The sequence below is a fragment of the Oxyura jamaicensis genome, chromosome 2 (assembly GCF_011077185.1).
Source record: "Oxyura jamaicensis isolate SHBP4307 breed ruddy duck chromosome 2, BPBGC_Ojam_1.0, whole genome shotgun sequence".
NCBI classification, from domain to species: domain Eukaryota; kingdom Metazoa; phylum Chordata; class Aves; order Anseriformes; family Anatidae; genus Oxyura; species Oxyura jamaicensis.
This window is the reverse complement of record NC_048894.1, coordinates 11348640-11376037: the sequence shown is the minus strand read 5'-3', so window position 1 is coordinate 11376037 and position 27398 is coordinate 11348640. Positions and strand designations below refer to the sequence as shown.

The window sequence follows — 27398 nt, the reverse complement described above, 5'->3', positions numbered from 1 at the left end:
CAACTTCAGAAAAATCAAAGTGGAAACCTGAAAATCTTTTCACTTCTGAATTTATGAGGAAAAGATGCTTTTGAGATAGATAACTTTTCTAAGCATCTCTAAGAGCCGACAGCAGAGTAGTTTATTCATGTGAACATAAAGCATTAAATCCTGCAAATGTATTTATCCAAATATGTAATTACCTGATTTTCCATTTCTTCCTCCCAAATTTCATGGATACAGATATGGTGAGATTAATATAAAGTGCTATGTAGCAAGAAATATGGAGCTGGGTATAGAATGTCTTCTTAAGGAATCTTCTCCTTGAACGAGTATATAGTCAGTAATAAATCAACATGCTGCAGGGTTACTTGAAGCAGCTGCATTTCCATCCTAGAAAATAGAACCTTTTTATTTAAATGAAATAGCTGATTTAAAGGAAGAATGTAAAACTTGAAATGACAGTTAAGTCATCCCATCCCCAGGGGAAATTTAGATGTACATGGATACATTAAAAGTTCCAGCACTGATTTTTCCCCCCTCAAAGCCATTGCAATTTAAGATACTCTTGGAGACCTAAATGAAGTGTTACTTCTCACCAGTGCATTTGTCTTAAGAGGTGGTGAAAACCTGTCCTTGCTGATATCAATAACAAATTTTCTGTTGGCTTCAGTATGGCCAAGGTTCCACTGCGGCTGCTCACCTAAGAACCTTAAGACTTAACAATTTAACCATTTTCATAAAGATTCTAGCAAAATTTTAGGCACAGAGATGTGGCAGCCCTGAAGAAGTACCTGAAAGTTACAGGAACGGAGGAATTTAAGAAGTGCCTGTATATTACATCCCACATAAGGACTTCACAAAACAAGTCCTCAGTATTAAAGTTGCCACTCGGTAAGTTCAATATCACTAAGTACCTTCTGAAGACTGGCCTCTGTGTAAGACTGATTAATTTTACCAGCCCAGTATCACTTGCTGTTGCTTATTCTTCTTCTGTCTTTACCAAATGATGAATGGCACTTCAGATACCAGCCCTAAGTAGCTTTTAGGTCATCTCCAGAGCAGGAATAAAAACTTTAAACTACAGAAAGCTGTAAAGCATCTTCCAAAATAGGTCTTGTGCTAGCCTCAGAAATAGTGATCACTGCTGCAAAAACTGCTAGTGGCTTATTGTTGTGTCCTGATGCTGAAAACCTTCAGGAAATTTATGGACAGTTCATAAATGTAAGTGACTACAGAAGAACAGCTCATACTTGCATAAAAGTATTCATTCTGTTCATAAAAGATGCTGAGAGTTTTTTAAAGATTTATATCTACCATAAACTGACATTACATTAAAAGAGATTCTGATTGGTGCAGTGAACCTAAAATACCTTATTGCCTTTCCATTGTTAATAAATCATTTCAACCAATTCAGCTAAAGTTTACTTGGCTAATAGGGCACATGCACCCAGACAAGAAAGGAGACTCAGCAGCAGAAGGAAAACCTGTTAACCACCATCAAGCCTTTCTGGATGGCCTCACCAGTACAGTCAGGCATAGACAACCTCTTCATCTCTCCTTGTTGATAGCAAGGGCTACTTCTTGCAATGTGTGATCAAATGCCGCTTTGGGTACAGCTGGGAGTGAACATTAGGGAAATAATCCCTTCATAGGTCAGACTCAAGAGTTATAGACTGATTCTTTATATTTTACACTTTCCATTCATCTCCCAGATCTCTCCTCTTTTTTGCTTGCTCTAAAAGAATGAAGGTGATAGAGAAGCAGGAAACTGTAGAAATTATTTTTTTATCTATTTTTTTTTTAAAGAGAAAAAAAATCCTACGAAGAGTTCTCCCATGATGCACCAGTTACAGCCTATGGTACTTTTGTCTTTCTGTATTCACTGAAAACTGGCAGCAAGTACAGAAGCAAACAGCATGATCATTTCCATAGGTGCTATAGTCCTTTTTCACAGCCAACAGAGATTATAAAAAACCTTAACACAGAGAGTCCCAGCAGAAGTAATCCCTGCAGGAAGAAAAGGTTTTCAGAAATCTCTGTCACATCAATTTTGCACTAAGGCAAACACAAGCAGACAAGTAAGGAATTTTTAAATAAAGTTTTATTTGTTTGACCCTGATGGAATCAGTGTATGACACTGAAAAAAAAAAAAAAAAAAATGTGCCCAGACTTGCAATGTCCTATGAAGTTTAAATCAAATCATGCTAAAATTGGATTGCTTCTCAGGTGCCGGGCTTGTGCCATTTAGCTTTGAGTTTGATTGTAAGCAATATCAATCAAATTCTCTCTAAATTGAATTTGATTTTCTTTTTCCACTGAATGTAAAATATACAGGAAGTCTCCTGGTAAAAGCCCTTCTCATCAGATTTCCTCCAACGCTTTGTAGTCCTACAAGGAATGGGATGTATAATAAAAAGAGCTACATGATAAGGAGAGAGGAAGGAAAGTGAAGTCTCTGAGCTGCTGGAGTCCCACCTCCTCCACTGTTTTTCTCCGACAATATAAGGATATTACTAGTGTATGTGTATCTGCCTGCTGAAAACCTGGGAAAAGATTATCTTATTACCTGAAGATTTCTTTTAAGATAGTGGATAGTAATAGGAGAACCAAGGCAAAGCACTTTCACACACACTTCCAACGTTAGATACCTTTTTATACCTCTGCCTCGATCTTTTTCCTGGGCACTCTCAACAGCCACTGCTTGAACCAGCTCTCACCGTGGTGTGGTGGTTTTACCCTGCTGGGCAGCCAAGCTTCACCACAACTGTTCTCTCACTCCACCCCACCACTGCACCCCCAAAGAAACAGGGGACAAAATGTGATGTAAAGGGCTCAAGGGTTGAGATAAGGGGAGGCATCTCCAGCCCAGGGCCCGCTCCTGTGGGGGCTCTCCATGGGCTGCAGCCTCCTCCAGGCCACATCCACCTGCTCCACCGGGGGCTCCTCCACGGGCTGCAGCATGGAGATCTGCTCCATGTGGGACCCATGGGCTGCAGGGGGACAGCCTGCTCCAGCAGGGGCCTCTCCACAGGCCGCAGGGGAACTGCTGCTGCGTGCCTGGAGCACCTCCTGCTGCACTGACCTTGGGGGCTGCAGGGCTGCTTCTCACCCCTCTCTCCCAACTGCTATTGCACAGCAGTTTTTACAGTCATACTGCTGCTCTGCACAACAGCTACCTGCTCACTGCAATCATTTTAGAACATAGTATCTTTTAGCATATATTACACCTCTGTGTTTAGCAGCCGTCTGGAAAGCCTAAATTGTGTGAGAACAGTTCATTATCAAATTAGACTTTCTGTGAAACTAGCTACATTACGGGCTGTTTAATCCTCAAATTATTCAGCTCAAAGTGTGCTTTGCAGCTGTGGAAGGCTGTCTTAATTTTTAAGGATTCCCTCTGCATCTCCATTCCTGGTTTACTAGGCTGCTTGATTTATTTTTCTTTCCAAAGCAAACTGAAAGTCTGTCATACACAACTTTAGCAAGGTTTACCCCAATAAAAATATGAAATAGATTTAACAGAACAAGATACACTGGCAGCACTCATACACTATAATTTAGGTATTGGCAGAAATGAGAAACATTCTTCCATCACATCCAATTGCCAGTTCTGGGCCTGATTCTGCAGTGTTCATTCACAGAAAAAGCCCTTCCTGCAAATAATCGTGGTCAGGACCATGCTGTATCTTGGGTCCTGTTGGCTGTCACTCAATACCCTCATGCGACATCTGTCTGAGGGTGAATCTGACACTGAGTCAACTTCAGTTTTCCTTCTCAGGCTTGCTAGTATCTCATTAGTTAAACTGAGCTGGATTTTGCTTACAGTAAAATTAGTTGCTAATTTATCTTACCTCTCTAAATTGATGTAATAATGTAAAAATAAAATATGTTTGGATAAGAGGAGCATTGTCATCTACTGGTAAGGGGACAACTAATGTGAGACAAGAGAACCTAAGGAAGCTAGTTGTTTGTATGATGCTAACTGGCATATGTTGGCTCAGGCCATCTGAAAAACGTGGCCCAAAATGGCAGTAAACTTCATTGATTCATAAACAATAAGAAAGATCTGCTTGCATTTTGGTCAGAGCCCTAGACTATTCAATAGCTGCATATGTCATAGAGCAAGACAACTACTTGACAGTGTTCAAATTGCTATGTTGTTTTTGTTTTCAATCTTTTATATAAAATTATTAGTAGAAAGGAAGTATGAGTACCTTTCTTTCTCTTCACACTTATGGAGTGTTATGGACAGGTTTTTTTAATCTACTGTTAATTTTAGGCAGAACTCATATGGAACTCATGTTCAAAGCTTAGGAACACAGCCCAGACATTTGGAATAATCTTGTGGAAAAAAATGGTAAACATTCACTACATTGCTATTGTTCCAGTATAGGTAAGGTGCTGGTTCTTCCTACATTCATGCTAGAAAAACAAGGCATCATCTGTTACCCCTATCAGTAGTTTCAAAGGATCATATGCTATTAAGTATAAAAGTCTTTTCTTTGTTTTTAAATGGCTGGCATTAAGTTCAAGTTATGCTGGTGTACTGCTGATCATTCAGATTAATTATAAAGATGTATGAGTATATAATTAACCATTGACAGTTCAAAACAGTATTTTTGGAAGTTATGTGCCCTTTAAACATGGACGTTTCTACTGTGTTTCATAGATTATCTCACATTTCTGAAAGCTATTTATGTATATATCACCCAGACATTAATAGAACCTGAAATTCACACCTTCAGTCAGACCTGCATACTCATGCCAGAATAGCTCTTGACTGAAGAGAAATGACTTAAATTAGTCAAACAATCAGAATTAAAAACAGTAAAGCATTTATAATAAGAAAATAAAATAAGATAAAAATCAGACTGGAAAAGAAATGACATCAAACACTTTGATTCATTGGTAAGGAGATGAGTTAAAATAAACAGAACAAATCATAACTCACAGAGCTGTCTTTCAAGATGATCAGCATGCAGAGTTATGGGAGAAAACATTCTCAAACCTGTATTGATCAACCCATAAAAACACTGAGGTCTTTTAGGATCTTTACTCCTCCTTGATAAACCAATCCATTATTGGCCAGGGTCATGATATAAAAGACCTAGCGAACAAAGGCGAGTATTAAGATCACCACACACACACCAACAAGTGCATTTTCTGCCCCCATATCACTCCTGTGCAATCAAAGAACACTCACCCAGTTGTAGAAACAGAGGGAAATGTGCACACAGACAGCAAGAACAAACAGGGTGTCTCTTACTCAAGTGATTTGGTTTCTTCTTTTAAATACAAAATTACACTGAAATTCCCATTTATAGAAAATACAAAAAGAAACAAATCCACCACTGATGATACTTGGAACAGCTGGTGGTTTCTACCAGCTAGTCCCAAGTGGCCAGCAGTCGCAATTTGTGACTAGTCTTGTCTTCAGACATCTCAGGGCAACCAAAATACGACAGGATGACAGATAGTCCTTTCAATAGATACTGACAAACAAATTAGTGCAAAGATGCTTTTCATAGCATACCAGATGTGTTGAGTTCTATCATATGGAACAAGGAATGAAAAACTGTCTATGTCCCATCTGTGCTTTTTCAGTAATCACTGATGCACTAGTTGTGGAGTATAAGGTGCAGTAAACATTTGGACTGGGTTTTACACGTGAAATAAATGGAAAACCCCAGGTATTGGCCTCATCATTGGTGTCTAAAGCTTTTATATTAGCAAGAATACCTTAAATACCTGGGAGAGAGATGTTCAGGAGTTAGTGCATTGTCTTGGTGATTAATTGAAAAATTATGCAAATGCCAAATAAAGGTTTATGCAAATCAGAATAGACTGCAAAAATGCACTTTACTTCCGATTGCATGCAGGGCTTCAAGCCTGTCATAGAAAAGCACTAGGTTAAAGAATTGCTATTTGGATTTACATCATTTCCTCTCTTGGGGCTTATCTGTCCTCAGACTGTTAACCCAGATTTAATTCAAAGAGGCTACAACTGCAGCTGCAAGAACAGCGCTGAAATGGAAACAATGAGCAGCGAGTGCTCTCAGCAGGTGATTGAAAGGCCCAGGGCGCTGCAGCACATGCATTTCTAGCCCACTGTAAATGAAACCAGTGTCTCCCAGGAAAAGGCCCTTTGTGAGGGTTGTCCTTCCATTTGGAACAGAAGGCTGCTGGGCTATAGAGGAAGCGGGGTGGGGTTAGAGGTAAAATAACGTATAACAAATAGAAGGGATGTAGCAAGTGGGAGACCTGCTCCAGACCCTCTGTGCAGGGGTGAGCTTTATCTGCTTTTAACTGTTTTAACCTAGGCTGATATGTTGCATGCTGTCCCTACTGCTTCTAAGAAAATTCTTTGCTAACATCTTGCTATTAGGAGACCTCCTTTTACATTCATACATTGCATAGCCCCTCTAGCCCATGTCACATCCCTGCTGAGCCCTGGCTGCAGGATCTGCTCTCAGCATGGGGGGGCTAGATTGCAGCATCCTCTTTTCCTGCCCCTCCTCTGTGGGCCCAGGGTACCCCAGGAGGCAGCTTTGCCAAGGAGATGTGCAACCACATCTGGTTTCTCATTGGCATCTTTGTGGTGAGTCCAGGACACTAAAGTACCTTTTTTCTCCCTGAACACATTTGCCCATGGCTGCTGATAGCTGCTCACTCTTTTCTCTGCAGCTTCTCAGAGCACCTCAGCTGCCCAAGCTCCTGCCTCTTTCCCACTGTCAGACTTGGTCTCCTTTTATTCTCACTGTCCTTTTCCTCTCTCCTCTGCTGTCTTGCACAAACCCTCTATTATTGCATGGGAAGTAATCTGTTTCTTCAAAAAAAAATCCATTTTGCTTTCTCTTTCCCTTTTGGTTGGTTAGACAATTATTAATCCACCTCCTCTTCATAAAATAGCCACAGTCATAATAATAAAGTCGAAATATGATTTCCTCCATAATATGGCATAATCTCTCCGTTTTCTTTATTCCCTGCAGATGGTACACCTCTTAGCATAAACAGCATGTTAGCGTACTGATTCCAGATGCATAAAATACGTACAAATCTTCACATTTTCTCTCTCTCTCTCTCCCTGAATGAGTGTGTGTATATATATTATCCTTGCCATTTAATTTTCCCTGCTTTTCATTTTGATTTCTCTTTTAGGACGACATGGACTTGTCATAATCCATCTGGGATTTTATTCTTCATCATATAAAAATGGCTTGAAGGCCAGTTTTTACTTGGCATTAAGAGACTGAAGATCAGCCTAAATCAGAGTTTTATAAACCTCTTATAACAAAATCCCTTCAGTTGTAAATGTGTTGTCTCAATAATTAGATAAATACACCAGACCACTTGTTACCAGCCTAGCACAGGAACTAATTGCATTATTTCCTGTGGTTGCATGCGATGCACCAATTCACTGTCAAATAACAGGCTTCAGTATCTGCCAATCTTCTTCTGACGTTGTAAATAGCTGTGGTTATAGCAAAGGCTCTATTAGAAGAGAAAGACATTTAAACAAAGAAATGTAGGAAGATGCTGTGTGGACTAAAGGATAAACTGAATGTATTTTACATTGGTAGGTAAGGGGGTTTAAAATTCTCATTTGATCATTTACAAAAAGCTTCTGACTTGATTGTGAAATGTTTTCTCTTGTGCTTAAATTTCATGCCACAGATTATTAAAAATTGACTTTGCAGTATTTATTTTACTTATCTACCACAGCCAGGCTGTGCTTAACCATAGATTTTGTGAATTATTAAATTTTAAAAGCAATTTGTGTTGGATTTTATACTCCAGTTCTGTCTGTGGGGATGTGCACCTCCAGTCCTATCCCTGAAGCTGGAGTGCTTTGATTCATCTTTAATCTGAACAGTTTTAAAAGTGCATGTTCCAGAATGTAAGACATGACGGTAGTCTCCGGTGTAACGCTTAACTAACTCCTTGTTAGTTTTAACATTTAACATATGATGAAAAATAACTAGTTTCAATAGGTTATCTGAGCCATAACAATGTTCAACATAATTCATTCAGTCAGATAACAAGAACTACTTTCGAACATAATGAGAAGCTAATAAAGGTCACTGTGCCTACAAACACATATACATCACTATTAATTTAACAGTACCAAATGCATGCATTTCAAGTACAAATCTCTTTAACTGAAACCTCTCAATGTTAGATGAATGAAGGCAAGTGAATAAATCTTCTGTATTTAAATTAAAGCTAGGCCCAACTTAACAAAATTTAAATCTAAATCAGGAATCAGACTGGTACACATTTTGAGTAAGAAGCCTGAATTACCTAAGTAAGTTTAAGGGCTAAAGCCTAAAATAAAAGCTGTGTTTCCCTAGAGATTGAAGATAAGATCCATCTTCTCTGTTAAATTTAAGGACAAAGCTGAGGTTTTTACGTGTGACTTTCAGTGCCTCCTTTTTGGCTTCCACAAATTGATTTCCAGAAAAATACCAACGATTATTCAGAATGTTCTTAAAGTTCTTACTTAAACTGAACCCCTCTATGAAGGTGGGAAATCCAAAATACTAATGTTAAAAATTGAGAACTGTTTATAAAATGTTGGCCTATTGCTGTGCAGAGGACAGCAGCAGAAATCCTCTTGAACACTGTATGCATTAAATGGAAATCCTGATTTGGCATTTACTTGGGCTTTGCCTGCATGTTGGTGTCCATGATTTTGTGAAGAATTTTGCTGCCCAGCGAGATGCATCGTGGCATTTCCCAGTCATACAGGTGTAGCAACAGCAAAAAGCAACATCTAACACACAGCAAATAGACTGTAAAAAAGAATGCCAAATAGATCAAAAATAAAAAGAAAGCAACAGAAAATTATGTACAAACCTCTGTTCTAACTATGTCCATAAACACAAACAGAAATGCTAAGGCTTGGAGTTGCTCCATATTATAATTAATGCTAGATCCCAAGGTGAAATTGTTTTAATTATACACAGCATTGGCAAGATTACTGCAGTGGGTGTTGACCTCGTTTTGTTGTTTGTTTGTTTGTTTGTTTGTTTCTGGCTGATTGCAAAATTGATGCAATCATTTATGTGAGGACTTTTCATTTTAACGCCTTTTTTGTGCCGTCGAACAAGTAGTAAATCCCTGTCATCCTGCTGAACAGCCTGTCATGACTGGGCAGCATGTAAGAAAGAGAAAAGAATGGAGGGAAACCTTCCTTTATGTGGTTCTAAATTGTTTTGGAGAAGCTACATTTTGTGTGTGTGTTTTCAATAACACTTTAGAGCCTAATTTCAAAGAGAAAATTATCATTTGGAGCCAGGAAATCTTATTCTTCTGATGAGCTTGTACAAGCAGTTTCAAGGATCAAATCAAAATGGGATGTCTTTCTAAATATGTATTCTGTGCTGTTCCTTATAAAGCCACCATTCTTACAGATCTACTTCTGACCAGATCTCTGCATGGCCCTGTTTTCTCTTCTATAAGCATGTTTATATTGGCATTAGAAACCGTGAGTCTGCTGAGGCTTACTCTTTGGAGCAAACATGAAGGTTTTCTCTTGGACATGGGGAACCCCATTTCAAACATGAGTACCTGAGATGGATACCAAAAACTCTGAGGTGTAGATGGCCCCTGTATGTATTTGGGTGTTCAGAAGCCATAACATACAATCCAGAAATCTGTATTTAGAAAATCACAAGGGTTCCTGTAAGTACGTATGTGTACGCATGTGAAGGTGATGTGCACATACACTCTCTAATGGACATCATCCATAAGAGAGCGCAAAAGCTGTCCACAAGAGTTGACAGATAATCGTTGTGGCCATATGATCAAATCCCTTTCAATGACCTTGGCTCTTGCTTGCAGACTGGAGGCAGTTTATGGAAGAGATTTTTCAAACTGTTGCGGGTTGCATGCATATAGGACCCCTTAAAATTGAAGATAAGCAGTGTGGCTTTGAAAATCTCAGAGCAGCCTTTTGCCAACTTTCCCTGAGTCACACCTTGAAACCAGCTTACAGTATCTTTTCATTGACAACAGTGCACATTGAAAGGACAAATCTACACAAAGGGCTATAGATAGTAGCACTGAAATTAGAATGTTACAGAAACGCCTCTGTCAGCAGAGTCCTCAAAATAACAGTGCTGAATGACCTTCCTCTGTGCTTAAAAATACATTCTGCCTATTTTAGGTCAGATATCTTTATTTTCTTCTAATTATGCCACATGTAATGATGTTGATGAGTTTTACCACAAGGAGTATTTGGGGTTATGCACACTGAGTCAGGGGTTGTCATTTACAAGAGCCTGGAAGTTTCTAGGTGCAACCTCAGTCTAGACATTAAAAAAATGAAAAATATTCTGATACATAGCATACGTTTCTAATAAGGTTGTCAGAAATAAACATGGCCCCAAGAGGTGCCTGAGACTTCACTGAGATAACACATTGAGTTAGGGCAAATGACGCACATTTGGGAGCCCTGTTCCCTTGCACTCTGAACGCTGTTGCACCTTTGCCCGCAGATTTGTCATTAGCAGTCACATTTCTTCCATAAACTCATTCCTAAAAGCCTAACTAACCATAAAAACAACATCTGGGTTCCATGGGGCACACTGCGGACCTGGCACTGGAAGTCATTACAAGTCAGGTCAGTCAGGGAAAGGTTTATCTCACCTAGCTTCAGCCTTTGCTGTGCTAAGCATCAGTCTGGCCAGAAGAAAGACTCTGGGTCAGTCAAAAGATTTGTTACAGTTTGGTCTTTAGAGGCCATCTGTTTTTATTCACTAAGAAAGGAGGTCCAATGTCATTCAACAGGAGCAGAAATCTCATCACTTTTTCCATGGTAAAAAACATAGGGTACTGACATAAGTACCTATGTACTTATGAATCCATTACCATGGATAATTCATCCATTATCCTTACTGAATCCCTTACCAATGGATTCAAACTGGGGATATAGTTGTGTGGTCCAGGACTCCAGATCTCTTCATCAGCAGCCTGCTTAGAGATAGGTGATGCCAAGCAAAGATTGTTAAAAATAATGCATTTGTATTAGAAAAGAAGCTTTACTGTACTTATTTTCTACAATGAGTTCTGCAAGCTAGTATTTGTATTTTTATTAGATTTTACAGAGATTTTTGGAAATGAGTTTTATATTTTAAATGTTTGGATTAAACAGAATCATGAAAACATTCCTTTTACAACTTATTTTGTGCATGTGCAGATGCACTCCATCGTTATTTTTCATTTCTGTCAAGACACTAAGCATATCTGTTAGAGTCAACAGATAGTGACCCCTGTTATGTGACTGAGAAATAGCTTTTGGTAACTTTATTGGGTGACTGGAGACAGATTACAGTGGAGATTTGCAAAACAGTTCAAGGGACTTCAGGGATCAGTCATCTGCGAAAGCACTGGAAAGCTGCAGTTTGCCTTAGGTGGCTGGTTACACAGCATGAGTAGTGAACAGTCAAAACAAATAGTTTGCATAGGCTGAAATATGTTTACAAAGTGTGTTTGAACAAATGCTACAGACAAATATATCTGGAAAAATCAAAGTCTGATGCAAACAGGAAAAAAAAAAGCTTAAAACCACTGAGCAAATTACTGTGTACAAATCAGTCTCTCAGCAGTAGATACGAGCTAGACAGATCTCAAGCTCTACACGTATCAATGGCACTGACTTCAGTCTACAACCTGAATCACCTTACAGTGTCAGGGCCACATGGAGCATGACTTTATGTTCTTGTCCCTTTGGGGGGAAGATATAGGTTTGTTGTTCTCTATTTCCTTCTGAATTGAACAAGTTCATTTTTTGTTAGCAAGTCATTTGTGGAAGTGACAGAGGTCACATTACGACTCAAAAATTTTGTCACCCAGAGCTGAGGAAATGAATAATGGAATTGTTTGCATATAAATCATCAGCATTAGACAATTGCATTTATTGTGAAAACCATCTATAAAGTCTGGAAACAGTATAGCTGAAAACAGCTTGATGGACTTTCTTTCCTAAAACTATGTTCATTGGAGATTTACTGTGTGGCTACTTCTGGAGACAAATTGCTACCTTCTCCTTCTCCCTCTCCCTCTCATTCTCTCTTTTGTTAACAAATATGAAGCAAATCCATCCCCTGAAGCTCAGCCAAGGCCAAGGTGTTTCAATTTTCTTAGCACAAATGATCTTGGATGCTATGAATGGTCCTGGGCAATCAAATGGCTTGGAAAAGTTAATAAATATAGTTCCAATGTCTTGGTCTTTAGCCATGGCACTGGAGATGTGACCCCCATAACTCTAAATACATTGCCATGACCAGCATTCAAGATATGATCAAGAATACTTCAAAACTGAACAAATCAGCGCATAGCCTGATTCATGCACTGAAGAACTGAGGGTTTAAAGAATTATTTTGCTGTATTACCTAGCATTCAGTAGCACAACAAAGAAGCCACCTGCACACCTGCACCAGTAGGGACTATTTCAGAGACTCTGGGTGCAGGATGTCAGGCTGCAGGGTACCGTTGTCATCCATTAGCAGTGGGGCTATGCTTGACACTGATGAGGGGTACACACACTTTGGTGCAAGGAGCAGGAAACAGTGTGGGAAGTCACACGGTGATGGTTCACAGTGTCTTTGCTGTGTGTAAGAACCTGGCGTATTTTAATCAACAGGCCTGGAAGCCAAGCAAGGCCACGGCAAGCATGGTCATTAAGCATCTGATTACCACAAGGACTGGTATTTTAGATGGATTAGTGCCTGCCATAATTGGCAGCATGGAAGAGCAGAATTACTCTTCGTTAAGTGTTCATTATTATTTTACCTGCATTGAGAACTCACTGGTCTAATTTAAAGGTTAAAATATATAGAGAGGGGCATTAAATTATACACAGAAGAGTAGCTGTCTGTGCAGGCAGACAGACTGTGTTAAAAGTTTGCTGATTGTCAGGACTGAGGACACTGAGGGGCCTCCCTGGCCCTGTCCAGCCCCTGTTTCAGCCCCCTCCAGGCAGGCAGGCAGGCCCTGCCCTAGAAGTGCTGGTCTCCAGCCCCACCACAGCCCTGCCCTCAGTAAATGCAGTAACGCTGTCACACTGGTAAATGTCTGTCCCTTCATTTTCATCCCTCAAGTACCCCATCTTTTTACAGGCATGATCCCTGCTCCTGTTTTCTCCTGTTTTGAAAGACAGGGCCTGGACGTCAGCCCCCAGGAGGAAATCCCAAACAGAAGAGCTCGTTCCTGGTAACTCTAAGTGAACTCCACAAGCCCCAAAGAGGGAAAGGATTTAGGTCATACTCAAATCTTCAGTGTTCATTACCGTCTACTTTGATCAAATCCTTGTTAAGAAGTCCGACTCCTGTTTGTCCCTTTCTGAGGTGTTTGATGCTCTCAAAGCTAAGTATGTCTCCTGGGCTCTGATGCAGGGTCACACGTTCCACTTTGGAAGCCAGAACCTCGTGCCTAGATTTCCTACACTGTCTGTTTACAGTTATAAATCTCAATTATCTTTTCACACCATGCTGTACCTATATTAGTGCTAGTACTCTTCCTTCCTCTGTCACATTATGCCTGAGTTTCCACAGGACAAGAAGACCTAGATATAGGCCAAGGAGGACTTTTCATGGAAGTAAGTGTGAAGAGATCTGCAGATGAGCAAGCACATAGAGTTGGTTTTATCTGACTAAATGTATACCTCTGTATCTGAGCCAGTCACACAAGTTTCCCTTTGTTATCAATGAAGTTTAAAGCATGATACATCTTACCATAAAACTCATGTCGTGGCTATTAAAGTTTGCCACCAGGGGCAGAGCATAAAAGGTACAGGACCAGAAGAGTAAGGTGCTGCTGACTGTGAGTATACCCACCCACTTCCATGGCAGATTAATTTCTGTAGAGGTAGCTTTTATTTTCCGGTGGTTTAGGAGAGGACTGTAGCCATCATGTTCCCCTATCCCTAGTTTGTAAGGAGCTCATTAGCTACGTCAGGTACTCTGGTCTTTTGAATCAGTTCAGTTCAAAAAACTCCTGCTTTACCAAAAAAGACGATTTTCTTTGTTGTTATGGAAAGAGGGAAGATGGCTTGTAAGAGGGAAAAAAGGATACTGAATTCACATGACTAATGGAGTTAGATACATTTGAAGAGTCTGAGCTATACATTTTCTAGCAAAGGGGCCCTCTCCTCACCAGGATTTCCTGTGCCAGAGGGAAGAAGGTTTCAGATTGCTTTTGCATTTTAAAATGAAAGAACAGAGCATGGGAGCTGTTTTATAATCTCTTGCCGAGATCAAAGGAGAAGGGGAGGTAAATGTGTCTGTACTTCGTTCTCTCTGGTGCTGCACTAGCTATTTAGTAGAACTAATGGAGGCTCCAGTGTAGAAGAGTCAGGGATTAGCCTCTTCATCTCTGTTAACTGTAAGGAGTCCAAAAGGATTAATATTATTAAGAGGGAATTTCAGCTAAAAGCAGGAAGGAAATTCTCTCTCCCCTCTTCATCTTTGTTTCCAGAAATAACTCTGAACCATGGTTTTCAGCCTCCCACCTACTCCTAAATTTTCTTCTTATTTCTCAGTAAAGACAGACTCAGAAATATCTATAACCCTTGAGAAGCTTTGACTTCTTGGCATTTTTTGATCAGGTTGCATCAGAATTATGAAGAATTATCAAGACTGAATTGTCCTGATAAATTTATGGGATTGGATCCTTAACTGGTTTGAGTCAGTGTTATTCTACTTGCCTCAGCTGATATGGCTCCGTGTATGCTTGTGGACTTCAATAAAGCCACACAGATTCACTCCAGCTGAGGATCTGACCCGTGAAATTATGGAGTCTTATCCAAAGCAAACTGAACTTCTGTCATGAATTGGTCTTCAAGGGAAAATAATTGCTAATTCAATGACTCCCACTGTTTTAACTGCAGCTGCTAGTCATTCTGTGCAGCGGAAAATCTTTACTTTTAACTGGTGAATCAAGAGCTTCCCCAGCAACTTCAATACACAGAAGATCAGAGGTGCAGAAGGGTATACATAGGCCTCCAAATGTTGTGTATTAAAAGGCAAGCCCTAGGGTCAGTCCACCAAGCAAAAGTGACATACTCAGGAGAAATCTTCCCAGCTAGACATTATGCCTCAGTCTCCTATTAGCTTTCCAAGTAACTGGTGGAAAAAAAAAGAAACCTAAAATCCTGGCTTAGACAGGACTTTTTGTCACATACAGGGTTGTTGTAGTCAGGGTTAATTTTGTGTTGAAATAGCCTAAAAGAGCTCACTGGGACCCGTTTTCAGCTTATCAAAGCAGTAACCCTGGCAGATTGTATTGATGCTGCAGCACCATCCAGACAAATTCGTCCTCAGAACTGCAGAATTTGGAGCTGAAGAAAGTAAGCAACCTGATCAGGAGGTTACAGCTCTGCTGTTCCTCTTGGCAGTCACTGAAGGGAGATGAGCAGAGGAGAAATGTGATAAAAAGTAAATGGCACTTTCCTGCTAAGCTAATCAGTTCTGTTTGAGAATGAAGGGCTGTGCCAACTGCAAATCAATGCACTAAATCACTTTCGTTCGTGTGCGAGTCCTGCCACTATGGCAGCTGCTAACAAGGGAATAAAGAATACTATTATTGGATATTTAGTAGACTTTCTAAGTGCTTGTGTAAAATAACATATTTAACTTAATGCAAAGTTATAAATGTAATTGGAGTTTACGGACATTACAGCAGGGAAGAGAAGAATAATGCTGCTTCTTCTTTCTGCACAAAGAGCTGTTTTATGCTCCCAGACCATCCTTACCAAACTCTGTCTGCACTGTTAAAGAGCAGTTTTCCTATGGGGTTTTACCACTTGACCAGTTTATTAAGGAGTGAATGCTGGGATAATCATAAGTCTAATATTTCACATGGTTTTTTTTACATGTTCAAGTCACAGAACATACTTTAGGATGAAATGAATGTACTTAAATGTCATAGGCTGTATTAACTAAGTCTTCATTGACTATAAATAAAGCCTATTGCTCCAGATGTTGATATATACAAAAGTATGAGGAGATTTAATTGGATAATCCCAGTAAAAACAACAAGAACTCAACACAATGTACCCAATGGATTTATTCAATGATGTAATATTGTATAGTCTTTTTGTCCCTAGCTGTGACTAGGACTAGTCCCTTTCTGTGACTAGATTCTGGGACATTTTCAGTGACGATATTAAATTGCTTATGAGAAAGCTGCTGTTTTCCTAGAAAGCTCCTCTTCTGCAGCATTCTCAGAATTCTCTTAGCTTAAAACACAAGCCTCTCACATCCCTGAACTCCTGGCTCAAATCTCTGTTGTACATACAGAGCCGTCCAACTTTGTCATCATTTAAATCATCAATCGTAGCTGTGCAGTGAAACGCTTGATATAAAACACCCACAGGCAAACAGTAGACTGCCTTCTCTTTAATTACATCAATCCTCAATCACCCCAAAGCAATGCCATCCTTGGAAGTACTAACTCTGACAGGTAGTACTTCTGGGAATGCCATAAAAATGCCAACAAAGCAGCAATGGCAGAGAAAATAAGCTGCCTCATCTTTGGAGAATTATTGGACTGTACTAACATTCAAGGGTACAATGTCAGCACAATGCAGAAAGAGTTAGATGCATAGCCCCCATTATTATTGTTGATGGGAGTCAGGTGTCAAGTTTCCTTTGCATCACTCTGAGAACTTAGCCTTCTTTGTAAAGCTTTAGCCAACTTTTCCTTTGTTGCTGCTTTTAATTGAAGGGCAGATTCGAAGCGACTTGTACTGTGATTGAATAAACACTAAAAAGAGTAAAAAGAAAATACTAACCAAGTAGCAATGATGAACATGAGACTTTCAGACTCTGTGCAAGCTGTGATGGAAAGTTTAATGAATATTAAAGGGTCATGCCTTAAAAGGTGAAAATGGAGCAGCTGTGTTGTAGCAAATGGCACTGTAATACCAGCAACACCAGGGACAGCCCCAGGGCAGCCCCTAACTCCTTCTATCTGTCTCAGTTCCCACGGAATCAAATGTGAATTTAAGTGCCTAAATGCTTAAATAACTGACTCAATTAGCAGACATGACTTCTGTCTGTAATATCTTGTCTGAGGAAACCCTTTAAAGCTCAGCCCTCTTGTAGCACCTGGAGTGAATTGTTTGCTCTCAATATGTGCACATTTTCAGTAAATGCATTCCTAAATTATAACAGTGGTACCTTTAACATTCTGCCCACCACAGAATGATTAGCAGAGGACTGCTTCATGTTAGGATAAATCAGGGCAGGATTCAGGTTAAACATGTCTTAATACAGATGTACAAGAGACAAAGGCCACAACTGGCTGTCTTACGATAGATGAAGAGAGCAGGTTAAACAAAGTCTTTAATCACTAATTGCTGAGTGGAACTTTCTGATGCTGGTCGTTCATTTCCTGATGTTTAAGCAGGTATTGAGCTGGGAAGGAGTGGAGTGCAGCTTGAGGAGGAGTTCTGGCAGTCTCATTGGCAGTGTCTGCACTTGGCTGGGGCCATGGCCAGTTTGTCGCTTCATGGGTTATGGAGGGGAGACAAACAGCTATATCTAGCTGTTTGTGCATTTGTAGGTATCGCTACGCATTGCAGATTAATAGTTTAGAGGAACTGGTAAAGCAGTTTTTGTTGAGGTGAGGCACATCTTGATGCAAGGTTGGGTGATCCACACACAACACAGTGAAACAATCATCCTGTAAAGGGTAAAAGAAATACTTGGCTGTTCATCTACATTTCACTTACATAACCATTTTCTTTTGTTTGATTTGGTCTGATTTTTGGGTGCTGTGTGGAGTGAGAAATTGGTCTCGATGATCCTTGTGGGTCCCTTCCAACTCAAGATATTCTGTGATTCTGTGAATTTTAACCCATGTAAGATAACTCCTAACATTTGTCATTCTTTGAGTGCCTTCAGCATGAGCCCTGTGAGCATAAAGGACTCCTGATCCTTCATTCATTAACATGTGACCCAGTTGGTTACCCAAACTGACGTGAACATCAAGGCCTGAAAAAGTATCAAAAAAACTTGTCAGCAGCACAGCCTTCTTGCTGGGGCTGAGCTGCTGGGGGAACTGGGACATCTCCCTCTGCACCTTGTGGTGCAGGCACAGGCAGTGACAGCACCAATCACAAGATAGATCAAGAGATCCTGGCAAGGTAGATGACCAAGGAAGGGTAGAAATCATCTCTGCTAACTTTGGTTAGTCTTTTAGTCAAAATCAGTAGTCCAGTTTCACAGTAAAGTCAATGCACATATTCTGAGAAGTTTTTATTGTACCTATCTCAGCAGGCATTTATGTGTACAAGTTAATGCTGATGCCTCCTCTCAGAAGGTAAAGTGAGGTCATTCCTTTCTGCAGCTTTAAGCCGCTCTTACAGCAGATGATGGCTGAACCTGGAGACCTAGACTTTGTAGAACTGAAGTTTGGCTTTAACAGCTCAACCCCACCTAAGACTTCGGGCATCCTTCTGCTGGGTTCAGAAGATGGTAAAACCTTTCAAAATCAGGTAGTGCAGCTCTGTGCTTTGCACCCCCATGCTGTTCTGCAGGCACAGTCCCAAGGCACGCTCTGGAGCAATGTTTCCATGGGCAGCAGCTTCGCCTCCCCACATCACAGCCCCACCAAGCACACCCACATACAGAGCAGCATCACTTTCACCCACTGCTTCCCAGTGTCTTTTTAAACACCTCTGCTAATTTTGGTGCTCTTACTTTGGCATAGACATCCCTGTTTCACACAGTCATAATTCAGTTAATATATAAATTAATGGTGGGTAACTGAGCATCCTATAGTTTTCTGTCCAAGTTTAGCTCAGGATCCTTAGGTAATGCAAACTTGTATGTAGACACAGGCTACTGAGAAATTAGCTCATTCACATTAATTCTAGCCAACCTAGTATCCCACATGACTGAGGAAGCCCTTCAGTTTGCTTCAAATGTGTAGACAGATGCCCTTTGATAATATTGTTTGATATGCAGTTGGCATGCAATCTGATAGTCATGGGTAGTGTCCATTATGCAGATTTATGAGATGCCTGATAAATACACTGGTCATTTTTATGTTCTTCATTGCAAGACTTCAGCAAAGAGCTGAGCACTAGCGGCTTTACACAATCATCCTGTCTTGTACTTCCTCTATTTTCTAAAGTGATGACATCCAAAAAAAAAGAGAGATTTGGTTTATAGAATACAAAATAAAAATATTTCCAAAATGAATGTTCAAATAGCATAAGAAGCTTGTGAAGATGTGACTTTTAAACTGCTATTTCCAAGCAAGAACCAGATCACTTAGAAAATACATAATATACTACACTCCACAGGCAGATGGAGATGCACATAAACTGATAATAACTCAAGAGTTTTTATCTCTGTGTATCCTCAAGCAAAGCATCAGGAAAGAAAAACATGCTTGAAACAGAATTAAACAGTTTTAGATCTAATTTTACTAGACTGAACTAGATTTCAGATTGATTTCTGTGGAATCTAATAGAGAACAACACGCATACGTATTGCCTTTCTTATATAAAATCCATCAACCACCTTGTGTTTTTACTTACTGTGCTCTTTACTGGAAGTAATAAGAAACTAATATTTCACAACATAACGTGCTTCATTCTGTAAATGGTCTTCCATTGCAAAGGAGCTGGGAGGTGGCTGTTACAGAGCACTGAAGTACAGCCAGAGATTTGTCTACTCAAATGCCTTTTTACATTCATATGGTGAAATTGAGCTAAAGCCTACCACCTTCATCCTGGGAAAAAGGAGAGCTGCAGGGCAGCCTACTGTGCAAAGAAATAATGCCCTAAGTGCTGCAAGTATTGGCTAAGGCCCATGATGTGATCAATTAAACACATCCCAGAGCATCTGTCCTCTACCTCATGTTGTACTCTACAAGTTTGTACAACTCACATGCATGGCTTTGTGGATGGTCTTTTCTGTTTCCTAAGTGATAAACTGAAAGTTATTTTGTTCTTAGAGGAAATGGGCACATTCCTTAGAGGAATGGCAGCCCGGCTGGGATGCTGGGTACTGAGTGGCCAGAGCACAGGACATGAACTGGCTGCTGCATGTTTCAGCCTGGATCGCCACCAGTAAAGCATTTCATGGAGCTTCCCAAAAACTTTCCAAAAACAGCAGTTCTGGATAAACTAACAGCCCAAACAGGGAGCACAGAGGTAGAAGTATTAGTCCTGTTTCCAGCCCCCTGAGCTCACTGGTGCTTCACACTCAGTGGTCTCTGCAGTATCATAATGCCATAAACTGATCCTGTTATTTAATATACTGGCATTTCAGAGCTCTTGTCTTGGACGAGGACCACATTTTAAACAGTGATAGAGCAGCAACATATTCCCTGCCCTAAGAACCAGATAAGTAAATGATAAAGGGAGCAAGTAGATCCATTTAGAGCAGACTCCTTCTCTTGGTGGGGTCTTCCAGGTGAGGCAGGTGTTTTTCTGTGTGGCTCCTGCATTATGTTAGACAGCTTGTTGCCCTGTTTCAGAGGAAGCATCGATCTCTCTGGGTTTGTACCTCCAGCTTCTGACTCAAACCTCAGCCTGCCTTGTGCAGTCAAAAGCCTTCCACTGAAGCACTGACTATCCCAGTGTTCCCTGGTTTTCCCTTCCCCTTGGCTTTAGAAAAAAAATATATATATATATATATATATATGTTCTGATGTTTCACATCTTCATTTCATGTCCCTGCTGAAGCAAATAACAAAAAGAGTAATGCTGAAAACTTTTTTTTTTCTTTTAAAAACCTAGATTCCTTAATCTGAATATTCCCTTGTCTCCCCACTTTTAAGAAAAATGTTCCAGGCAAAAATCTTATTCAACCAGAAGATTTTTCTCTCAACATATTCCTCTGCTACCTCCAAGAAAAGCTTTCCTTGCTGTTCCCATGTGGGCCAGTGTGGGATATCATTACAAATGCCTTGGATTGAAAACCAATTATAGAAAGCAGATCATTATTAACTGTCCACCTCAGAGGCTACACTCTCAGGGATGTTGAGCACCATTTCTGCAGATGGAAACAGTCCCACACTTTTTAACCCTTTTCTATCCTCCAGAACACAGGTTTGTGGTTTTTTTTGTTAGTTTGTTTGTTTGTTTTTTAACCCTTGGGCTGCTCAGTTGGATGTGGTCCTCCAACTACATTTACTGATGGTTCCCAAGGGCACATGATGCCAGACAGGCCTCACCTTCAGACTTCCCTCTGTAGGACAGAGATGACAAAAAGCAAACCAAAAAGGAGTTGTCATGAGTTACTAGCCCCTTGCAAATATATGCAGGCTTGAATTCTTCCCGTATAAGGTACTAAACTGGAACTCCTGCACCAGGAACACAGCCATGCCAGTGGTGACACAGACAGGCCAAGGTTGCTGCCATGGCTGTACAGAAACATGAACCATCCAAAAGTGTTCAGAGCATCCATACTTAAAACTTCACCATTTCAGCTGGAGGGGATAGACTGAAATGATCTTCCCAGCCACACTGGCATCACTGTGGTCATTCACATCACAAAGAGGCTTCCCACTTGTCTGTGCAGCCAAAAGCACTTGGGCAATGCTGCTACAGCTCTGCACACCCCGGAATCCATGACTCAATGCCTGTTACTCAAATTCAGCTGTATACACTGATTCTAAACCAAGCAAGTAAATCCCTGTCTGGAAACTGGCTCCTTAAACTAAATGATGCAGCATAGTGGCTATACAAGCCATTGTTTAGGAAGTTGTGAGCCTCTCTCAGTAAGTGCTGTGGTTTAAAGACATTGCTATTTTCCCCGTAAATTTGCCCTATTTTTCTTTTATGTAAGGAATCCCCTCTTTCTGTCAATCACTGTCAGCCCAAGCCTGAACTGACTAGGATATCAGAAGGAAGGTAGAAAATCATCTCCTGTTGTGCAAGCTCTCTTCCCCCCCTGTGTCCCTCCCTTTCAAAATAAAGCCAGGTTAATGTGGCTTTAAAAATGCAACTATTTGAACAGCTGCAAATACTGCTTCAGAGAAATCAAGTTCATTTTTTTTCAGTAGGTTTTGTATTACTGCATCAGAGCTGACCTGTCCTGAGCAATTTCACACTCTATGCAAGCCAAGTGCATTATTTAAGACTGGTTTATAATGTCTGCATTTTGTTTTTAAAATAATTCTGTTAAAGAAACAAGTAAAGTAGCTTACGGTAATCAATTAAAATATGAGAATGAAACTAATTTAGTAAAACATTGCTAACGCTGATCTGGCAAACCACTGGTAGCCATCTGTCTAATCCTTCTTGTGTTCAGGAGTTGCATTTTAAAAAAAAAAAAACAAAAAAAAAAAAAAAAACATTTATTAATAGTGCTCATTAGCTGCCAAGCAAAAGAGCATGCCACACACTTCTGCTCAGAGATTAGCTAATATTAACAAATACGACTCACTTTTCCAAGTTTGAGCTTAAACTTGCTGTGTGATATCAAAGCCAGGACAAGCCTTTTGACTGGGGACTAGAGGGATAGGAGACTGTAACGATTACAGCCAAAGAAAGGTAAAACACCCAGCAGATGCCAACCACCTTCCTACAACCCTTCTGCAGTAACAGCTCCTCAGCCTCCCCACTAGAGTACCTACTCCAGTGCTGCACTATCCTTACTGTTAGGAAGGTTTTTTTAATGTTTAAAGTGAATTTTCCATGGTGCAATTTAAGTCCATTACTTCTAGTTGTGTTAATGCACATGGAATGCTGTTTGCTCCTTTCTTCTGTACAGCAGCTTTTTATGTCTTGGAAGACTGTTGTTATGACCCCACTCAGTCTGCTCTTCTTAAAGCTAAACAAGTTGTCCAACACGTATAAGGACTGACTTTTAAAAGTGTTGAACTGCTGCCATTCCCATTGCTTTTATTCAGGTGATTGAGAGTGAAAGAACTTCAGTGCGTGTGATGATCAAGCTGTATTGTCTGATGCCCTTTAAATACTGATAGGTATGAAGGGCACAAAAGCTATTTATAGCTGCATATGTGTATTCTTGTCTCCACAATAAAAGTGTATTTACAGGACCTGCGACCTGCCTGCATCCACAGGGCAAGAGCAACTTTACAAAAAGCAGATTTTAGTGGAAACTTCTCTGCTCGATATACTAAGCTTTGCTGAAACATTTGGACTAAATTATTTTCTGGTTTTCGTTCACAAAAATATCTTGGCCAATGTCTTTTTTTTATTTGTTTACATGATTTATATGGCTACTGCCAAAACAATGCGCATGATTATCTTTAACTATTTGCTGCTGTTGGAAAATATATACTTAAGAAGCTTGAATTCAAATATTTTTCTGTCCCAAAACAGAGAAGAGCGATGTTTCTTTCCACAATGTTTTTCTCATGTGTAGAAATGGTGATTTTTGTGTTTAAGGTACTGTAGTAGAGTTCCAGGTGTCGTCACTTGGAAGGATGTTTTTATAGTGAATATGCTACAAAATATGATGCTATTCTCCTGTGTTAGCATTCCACTGTAACTAGAAATAAATCCCACTACCACCTGCTCTTTGTCTCTCAATTTCCATTGTAAATACAACTTCCTTTGTGCCCATGTAGGCCTTCATGAAATAGCTCCTTCTTGTCATTGGAGGCTTTTGGTACAACTGTAATACAAGCAATAATAGCTCCTCATATAGGTTCTCATAAATGTAGGGTTATATATTCCGCCTTTCTGGAGAAAAGAGTTTTTGAAATGTCTTGTTTTCTTCTCCTAGACCCTCTCTCCTAGCCTTGAAAAACAACTTCCTTAGACAAATACAGAGAACATTTACAATTATAAAGAAAAAATAGCAGCTCTAATTTGGGGCCTCCTGTTTTTGCTTCTTTTTGGGAAAAAAAAATAAAAAAAGGGAAGAGAGTAAGAAAAAAAAAGAAAAAAAAAAGAAAAGAAAAGGAGACTTTAAAAGTATTTTTCTGAGAAATTGTGAGGCTTTTTCATATCCAGACACATCCCTTATTTTTATTCATAAGATTTCATCAAACTGGCAGAGATAAAACTAATTGTGATGGACATTAAAATATACAGGGACTGTAAAGGATGAATACAGAATTTACCTAATCATCTTCCAAAATGGTAAACAAAAATAACACTGAATTTCACCACTGACAATAAAGCTGAAGTAGTGTCCTATGGTGCCTATATGTTAATAGGCAATAACGTGCAAAAGATGGAAGTGCACAGTCATAGCTGAAGATATATACCCAGCCAGATTACTTCACTGTAAACACCTACATTTAATTATCCCATCATCTATCTTCCCCTCCTTCATAGCCTCCATAATTCACCTCTGCTACGTGCGTACTGCAGTTCTCCTCTTCTTGCATCACACGCACACAAAAAATGCCCTCCTCCTTCTAGACATACACTAAATCTTCCGTTGTTCCACCAATTAATTGAAATATTAAATTCTGATTTTTATTGTCTGTATTGATTGAAGGATATCCTGTTATTAGGGCCTGTGTGAGCTTGGTTGACATGAATGCATCCATTGCTGCTCTAAGAGTGCAGTAAATTTTACAGGCCATCGTGGCTTTCTGCCACACAAAGTGAAAGCACGAGCAAGGTCTTTGGGTTCAGGTGGGAAACAATAACAAGAAAAGCTTGAGGTAAAGGGCCCCCCAAGGGGGAAAATAAAAGGGAAAAAAGGGAAAATAAATTGATAAGGTTCAAAGTCATATTGTAAATCCAGCCTACTGCATGCGCAGAATGTGTTGGGGTGAAAGACAACTCATAGAATATTCCTCTATCCAGTAATAATATGGAATAAAACTACACAGTTTTGTTTTCCAGTTGGTGACTGGGGAAGGTATTAGCAACCTCAAAGCACCATTGCTGGTGCTGAAGTCAAGGACCGCCCTGGTCCTAAGTCTATCTGAAACATTCCCCTTACCCAATGTAGCCTTTGGATTAGGTCCCAAAAGTCTCTGTTCTCACTTTCATGAAAGAAACTGGCTGAGAAAGTCTGGAGAAAATAACAGCCTTTATCCTGATCACAACCCAGCAGTCTCCCATAGACGGAGCATCTCATGGAGATGCTGCATTTCGCAGGGAGCTATGCCTTAGCAGGAAGTGTCAAAGTATTCACTTAGGAAAATCTTTTAGCTAAAGCATTCATAAATAGCTTCATTCCTTCGGTTTGTGACATCACTACAATCCCTTAATGAAACTGCAATTCAAGGAGGATAATTTGTGCTCTAATTATATATTAGTCTGGGCTGAAAGGTTTCTGGACAGAAAAAGGTTTTCTTCAGGCAGTCTTTTATTCTTCTTATTGTATTTACTTAACAAAGAACAGTCAGCTTTTACTGTGCTTCCTCGTAACAGAGCTGAGCTGTAATGTTACCTAGCTAAAGGCAAAAATCTGCAGTCATTTTTTGATGGATTCTGATAACAGTCTTTAACAAGAGCAAGGATTAATTGCAAATGTAGGAATAACCAAGCTGAAAAGCTAACAGATGTGCTGCTGAAATAGAAAAAGGTTAAGAGCTCTTCAGACAGAATGCCTTCCAGACCAGTGGCTACCTGAGAAAAGTACATTTATTAGTCAGGTAATTCAAGGAAATTCAGAGAAGTACTTTCTCACCAATAAAGAGAGTCCCCATGCAAATCATTTGTCCTGTGCTACCTGAAAAAAGGCATGCTTAGATTGTTTTTTATGTTTTGCCACAAGATGAAAGCCCAGCATTGTTCACAATGTGCATGATTCAGAGCCATTCCACCTCACTAAGGCTTTCTAAGCAGATCAATATTTTAGAAAAGCAAGTAAGTCCTTCAGATCTATGAATCATCTTTATAAAGTGTGTTTCTCTTGCCTCTGCTCCTTAAAGTAGCCACTATGTTCATGTAGGTCCCCAGCAAAGCATCTGTATCTTCCCAGAAGGAATTCAGACTCAACAAACTAAACAACAAACTAAACCAACTAGCTAACAAACTAAAAGGTATCTTTACTATCTCTGTTTCTAGTGTTTGTGTTAACAGCAAGGTTTCCCTATATATATATATATATATATATATAAATGAGCTAACTTTTGAGTTAGTGTTAATCAGTATCGGTTCTCATTTGGCCTTCACAGCAGGTCCAGGCTGGAGGAGGGCAGTGCTTGGGCACCATTGCTGTGATGCACGGCCAGAAGCACTGCTTAGACACAGAAATCAGTAGGGACATACATTTGGGATTTGCACATGCCATCTGTAACAAATGCATTTCAGTTCTGTGGATTTTGGTGGAGATGGAAAGGAAAAACAAAAAGGAAAAGGACTTGCCAAGATGTTTTCACCTGAGAAGAAGTGTAGAGTAGATCTGTATTTTGTCAGGGTGCACCGACAAAATACTGATTTTATATGTGTCTTTTATTCTGTTTTCTTCTAGAAAAAGTAAGCATACTGTCAACCTTTATAGCACCTTTCAAGTATCTGAGTCCTGGCACAAGCACCATGGAGGATGAAGACAATTTAAGTAAGCAGTCTCTTTTCTTTACAAACAGATGAATAACAAAATTCAAAAAAACAAGCTCTGTAGTGTAGCGTCAATTGTGGTAAGGAGGTGGGCTTGCAAAAACTGGCAGGCCCCAGGCCCAGTCCTCATACAGAATGCAAAGTTCCCAGATGCCAAGTTTAAACATATTCTCTGATATCCAGGAAAGGCAGAGGTACCCTCAGCTCACCTTCCCACTTTTCCCTGTGCAGGCCTGGCAAAGGGGGGTTAGAAGCATTGTGTCACAAATACAAAGGAAATGTTTTCATTCAGGGTCACAGGACTGTGAAGTTCCTTTTCCTTTCCTGCTTGTTACCTTATTTTGTTTGCTTGCTTTTCTCACAGTCTCTAAAAGTCAGAACAGTTTCATTATTGTGTCTTCCCCCCAGTTTATACTTTCTCGATTACAAAGTACTTTTGCAAAAGTAAAGACTGCAAGATTTGCAAGATTGTTTTCTCCATCTGTTCATCTGTTCAGTGATATGACCTGGGGAACAACAAAAAAAAAAATTGGTTGAGAAGGGATTTAATCAGGCTTAAATGAAATAGATGTAACTCCCAAGCCACAGGATTCTCTCGGGCACTTGCACTCCAAGAAGGGCACTGATACCCCTGGTGCTGTGGCTGCGGAGCTGGATGGGAGCGCTGCTTGGTTGGAAGGGGATGTGAAGTCTTCAAAACACCCACCAGCTCAGGCATGTCTCCCTAGGACTGAATAGCCCTCAGCAAGCCCTCCCATTTACCACCCAGAAGCAATTGGCATGCGTTATCCAGCCCTGCTTGCAGTAACGTATCATTAAAAAAGTAGCATTAAAAAAAAGGAAAGGTGGGAAGTTTTCTTGAACCAAATGAGCAACTCTTTGAGTTTTAGTATCACCTACCAGATGGGTTTCTTTCCTAGCCAGACACACACTGATATGTTGCCCTATTAGAGGCAGT

General features: G+C 40.0%; 1 protein-coding gene across 3 annotated transcripts in view; it reads left to right on the top strand.

Annotated features, from left to right (window-relative positions):
* The window catches only part of ADARB2 (adenosine deaminase RNA specific B2 (inactive)), a 311256-nt gene that overhangs the window by 174326 nt on the left and 109532 nt on the right, over positions 1-27398 (top strand). For 2 of the 3 annotated variants that reach the window (XM_035317250.1, XM_035317252.1), the window contains exon 2: positions 26355-26441. The exons of the other annotated variant lie outside the window; for it this stretch is intronic. In XM_035317250.1, the coding sequence (XP_035173141.1) occupies positions 26355-26441 (87 nt within the window). The remainder of the gene's footprint in view (positions 1-26354; positions 26442-27398) is intronic. 3 annotated transcript variants of the gene reach the window in all.